This window comes from Limulus polyphemus, unplaced genomic scaffold (assembly GCF_000517525.1).
Source record: "Limulus polyphemus unplaced genomic scaffold, Limulus_polyphemus-2.1.2 Scaffold1506, whole genome shotgun sequence".
Taxonomy (NCBI): domain Eukaryota; kingdom Metazoa; phylum Arthropoda; class Merostomata; order Xiphosura; family Limulidae; genus Limulus; species Limulus polyphemus.
The window spans coordinates 215,654-221,047 of NW_013667116.1; the positions used below are offsets into that span (position 1 = coordinate 215,654).

The 5,394-nt window shown below is 32.6% G+C and overlaps 1 protein-coding gene across 1 annotated transcript in view; it reads left to right on the forward strand.

The window, feature by feature from the left end:
- LOC106463864 (probable glutamate receptor) overlaps window positions 1-5,394 on the forward strand; it is a 17,526-nt gene that overhangs the window by 2,146 nt on the left and 9,986 nt on the right. The window contains exons 2-4 of the mRNA XM_022391492.1: window positions 680-874; window positions 2,083-2,189; window positions 4,401-4,491. Of these exons, the coding sequence (XP_022247200.1) occupies window positions 785-874; window positions 2,083-2,189; window positions 4,401-4,491 (288 nt within the window). The 5' untranslated portion in view covers window positions 680-784. The remainder of the gene's footprint in view (window positions 1-679; window positions 875-2,082; window positions 2,190-4,400; window positions 4,492-5,394) is intronic.

The following is a 5,394-nucleotide window of genomic DNA, read 5'->3' on the forward strand; positions in this document are numbered from 1 at the left end:
AATGTTATACATTCAACTGCTGAGCCTTTAGAAACAAATGCTATACATTCAAATGTCGAGCCTTTAGAAACAAATGTTATACATTCAAATGTCGAGCTTTAAGAAACAAGTGTTATACATTCAAATGTCGAGCCTTTAGAAACAAATGTTATACATTCAAACACGATTGTAAATCTGACAGATTGTTTTGGTCGGCAGTTCGATAATCTAAATTATTTTGTTAACAACACACAACTTTTATTATGTATTAGAAACGTATTTATCTGCATGCGTAACACGAAAAAAAATATATTGAGGAACTTTTAGAAAGATGTCCTTTACTGAACGAGCACTGGAAGAAATTTTAGAAACAAATAAGAGAAACTTTTGTTTCTGGGAATATAATTACTGGGCAAAACGTATCGAACCTACATTTAACTTCAATAGTTAATTGACAGTCTGTCGTTGAGGCCATCTAAGGGGAAGAAGGAAAAACGTATTAAAGGATCGTGAACGATTTAACCATTATCGATTAACTCTGTTGGACGTGAACGTGTAAATTTAGTATCACTCTAGAGAATTGAAAATGTGAAACCAACAAATTACTGGCATTATCCTTGTTCAATTTACTAATTTTCATATATGCTTTTTATTATCTCGGTTTTAATTGGTAGTTAGAACTATGCTCTGTTAAAACTAGGAAGGATGCAGAAACACAGAAAACTACGTAATTGACGGCCCCAACATCCAGGTTAACAACTGTCGCGAACGTGTGCAGATTGGGAGATGGCTGGCAAAACGGAATATGCTTCTACCTGCTATGCCGAACGATTTTTTCCGTTTGTCTAAACGTCTTCACTTTGTTGGTCGGGAATTGCGTGTTGCAACACTTGAGGTAAAATAAATTAAACCGTTATTATAGTGACCTAACATTTTCTAAACAGGAAAGCGAAACTGACTTAAGTTTATACGTGTTTTAATATAGATTCGCATTACAAATAAATTAAAAAGTGTATTGATTTTGGCCCAACTCAATCTCTTTACACTATATTCTAAATGTTATATTATCTGTCTACAGGTTTAGTAGAGAATGTAGTGTTTGTCTACGGGTTTAATAGATAATGTAGTGTCTGTCTACAGGTTTAGTAGAGAATGTAGTGTTTGTCAGTATATTATTAGGCTCAATCTACCTTCACAAAAACAAAGCTTGTATTTTTAAAGGAAAATTATATGCAGGAACCATGATCTCTCTAAACTTTATTGTAATAGACATGTTTTCTTTTTTTACACTTTTCCATTCCATTGCCAACAATATTCAATAACGTCTTGTGACTTTTATGGCCCTAAACTCACTACATTCTCTACTAAACCCGTAGACAAACATTACATTCTCTACTAAACCCATAGACAAACACTACATTCTCTACTAAACCCATAGACAAACACTACATTCTCTACTAAACCCGTAGACAAACACTACATTCTCTACTAAACCCATAGACAAACACTACATTCTCTATTAAACCCGAAGACAAACACTACATTCTCTACTAAACCCATAGACAAACACTACGTTCTCTACTAAACCCGTAGATAAACACTACATTCTCTACTAAACCTGTAGACATTTCTATAAAAAATTATTCCAAGGTAAATCACCTTTATTTAATTATCGTTGTAAGACATTGTTAGAAATGGCATAGTTGACTCAAATTTTAAATTTTGCTAAATCATTATTTTTTTAAGGAATATTCAGCTTTGAACGTGTATTTCATATTATGAGGATCCATAAATTGTCATGGTTCTGTTTGTACAGAAACATTTCATTTATTTGGACTTTTCATTACTTCTATTCTACGATAATAATAAAGGAAGTTAACCATTTTATTTCATTATACCCCTGCCTCCCAAAGGCACAGCATATAATGAAATCGGGTTTCGATATCCACGATGGGCACAACACATACAACTCATTCTGTAGCTATGAGCTTAACAAAAAACAAATAATTTGAAATTTTATTCGGAATGCTTCACTTGACAGAAAAAAAAGACAACATACGCTTACGAAGTAGATGATTAATTATTACATATTTCTTTATTTAGAACTTTCCGTTCTTTATTCGCGAAATTGGTCCTGATGGCCAGTTGGTTGGAAAAGGTGGAATCGATTTTAGAATACTTCAATCTTTGGCTGAATTATACAGTTTTAGGTAAGTTTAACGTTTATAGATTTTCCTCTTTATAGCGAGTGTATTTAAATTTTGAAAGTACGGAAATTGCATACAGAAGCAAGCGTGTAAGGCTTTATTTAACAGTCAATGCACTTAACAAATGTAGTTATTGCCAAGTTTTGTATTTCTCTCACATGTATTACATTATATCACCGTTACGGTAGTTGCTCGAGTATAGATTATATGACTCACAAAATACACTACACACCCAATACAAATACAACAATATTATACATCTTAACCAAGTTCTTTATGAACTCAAAATCAATATATTTATATATATGTATGTGTTATATATCTTCGAGCAGCCATGTATACATGAGTTATATCTATGATACAGTAAGCTGTTGTATTTTATTTTACCAGAGGGCACTTTTCAGCCCACTTAAATTGTCCAGTGACAAGTAAGTACAAAGGATCCAGTTGATTCTGAGAATCCTGAAAATGTGTAATTTGTTTTGTCTAGAACACTAGTATTTTCGGATGCCACTTCCCACCCCACCCCACCTCCAAGACACTATTAAACAAATGCGGAACACCACTAATAGTGGCGCTCATATCATAAGCTTGGGAATAAAGCCACACAACCTCGAGAAAAGAAGACAGTGGTTGATAGAATTGTTTGAAATTGTATTTTAACATGGTCATATCTTTAAAATTCTTATCCTAATGCTTTATTGTAATTACCTGTGTTGTTTAGAAGAATACAGAAAAATTATAATTTTGTGACTCACCAGTGTGTTTCACTGCACACCTTTTGGGAAACAATGCTATATTTCCTTTTGGGAAACAATGCTTTAAATTTTTCCTTTTAGGAACAATGCTTTAAATTTTCCTTTTGGGAAACAATGCTTTAAATTTTTCCTTTAATGCTTTAAATTTTTCCTTTTAGGAAACAATGCTTTAAATCTTTCCTTTTAGGAAACAATGCTTTAAATCTTTCCTTTTGGGAAACAATACTTTAATTTTTCCTTTTGGGAAACAATGCTTTAAATATTTCCTTTAATGGTTTAAATTTTTCCTTTTGGGAAACAATGCTTTAAATCTCTTTTTTTTTCGTTTTACAAAACAATTTCAGGTTTTTCTCCTCAGTTGTACAATAATATATGTGTCAAGTGTTAAACATATGTAAATCATACACAGATTTTAATTTCTTTTAAATTTTATTTGTAGCACAAATATAAGTAAAAAGTCTCCATTGCCTATTGAATCAAAAACTTTTGATATAAAACTTCACCTTCATCATGAAAATTAAATCAATACAGCATACACAGATTTTTTATATATTTTATCTATAATACCGAGTCTACATTTTATACTGAATTAAAACTATTTATGCCCCCTCCCCCCCTGGCACAGCGGTATGTCTGTGGACTTACAACGCTAGAAACCGGGTTTCGATACCCGTGGGGGGCAGAGCACAGATAGCCCATTGTGTAGCTTTAAAATTGATATGAAGGTTATAAGATGAAATATTTCATGAAAAGCAGCGGCCAATTGAACCTAATTTTGTTAAATATAGGCCTAAAGTGAAAATCAAATGTTGTTCATGGAGACTTTTAAACTTACTATGATGTTCCTGAGTCAGACGTAAATAAAAGGCTAAGCGGCAGTAAAGCGTTATTCGCGTATTTCTAAGTAAATGAAGTTCAAAATTATCAGTTTGTTTTTAGTGATGTTAATTGTTGTAGATCAAATTGTCGAACATATATCAAATTACAAAGAGATTTGGTGCTTTTGGATGAAATGATAAAACAAGACATAATGAAATTTTGTTCCAGTTCAAAAGTTTTTCCAGTAGAAGAAAAACAAGTTCAGCACGTGGCTTTGAGTTTCGATGCTAAATGTCATGCAGTACAAGTAGAATAACTTTGTGCCACTCCCCTCATGTCCGTAAATATTTAACCTCAGTACCATATAGGACACTACAAATTAAGGTCAAACGTGTCGCGAGCGTGTCAAACAGCGAGAGTACCACAATGATGGATCACTGTGTTTAAATCATTATGTTCTTAAGTACACTGGTCTATTAAATTAATTATGTTAATCATTAAGCTAAGTTTTAGTTTTGATTCATATAAGTAGCTTGCAGTGATCAGAAATTAATAATAATTTCAGTATGAATACAGTTTATTATCATTGATCCTTCCAGAATAAAAATTTTCACATCACAATGTTTTCTATACTTAGATTTCGTATTGTGACGCCCAGTGATAAGTCTTGGGGTGTGAAAGGGCCAAAAGGAGAGTGGTCTGGAATGCTTGGAATGGTTCAAAAACAGGTAAAACAGAGTTTACTTTCTATATAACAAAGCCGAAAGTTTTTAGTTTTGAGCCTACCTCTGCTTAAGGCATTTTTCCAAAGAAAAAAATACACTGAGTAATGTTGAATTTGCGTGTTTTTTTTTAAATCAAGTTTGAAATATAAGACTACATTGACACAGAACAGAGTTTTGTAAAAATAATAATAACAGCATTCGCATAAATGTGTAATTAATCTTATAAATTTCGATTCTCTTATATTGCCTGCCATATTTGATTCATTACATGCTATATATATATATATATTTAAGAAATGATGGTTCTTTAAGCATATGATAAACAAAAGGAAAACTTTGCTAATTAATTAGTCTAAAGCATGGGGCTACTCGACATGTTTTCCAACCACATCTTCCGTAAAGGATAATATAATTTCAAATAGAACAAAAAAAGTAGACGAAATTAGCAAGGTATTTTCAAACATAAATTTTCTCTAAAAAACAACATGCTGACCTAAAGTCGTGCATGTACATTCTGATGTAGAACAACATGCTAACCTAAAGCCGTGTGTGTACATTCTGATGTAGAACAACAAGCTTACCTAAAGTCGTGTGTGTACATTCTGATGTAGAACAAGATACTAACCTAAAGTCGTGTGTGTACATTCTGATGTAGAACAACATGCTAACCTAAAGTCGTGTGTGTACATTCTGATGTAGAACAACATGCTAACCTAAAGTCGTGTATGTATATTCTGATGTAGAACAACATGCTAACCTAAAGTCGTGTGTGTACATTCTGATGTAGAACAACATGCTAACCTAAAGTCGTGTGTGTACATTCTGATGTAGAACAAGATGCTAACCTGAAGTCGTGTGTGTACATTCTGATGTAGAACAACAAGCTTACCTAAAGTCGTGTGTGTA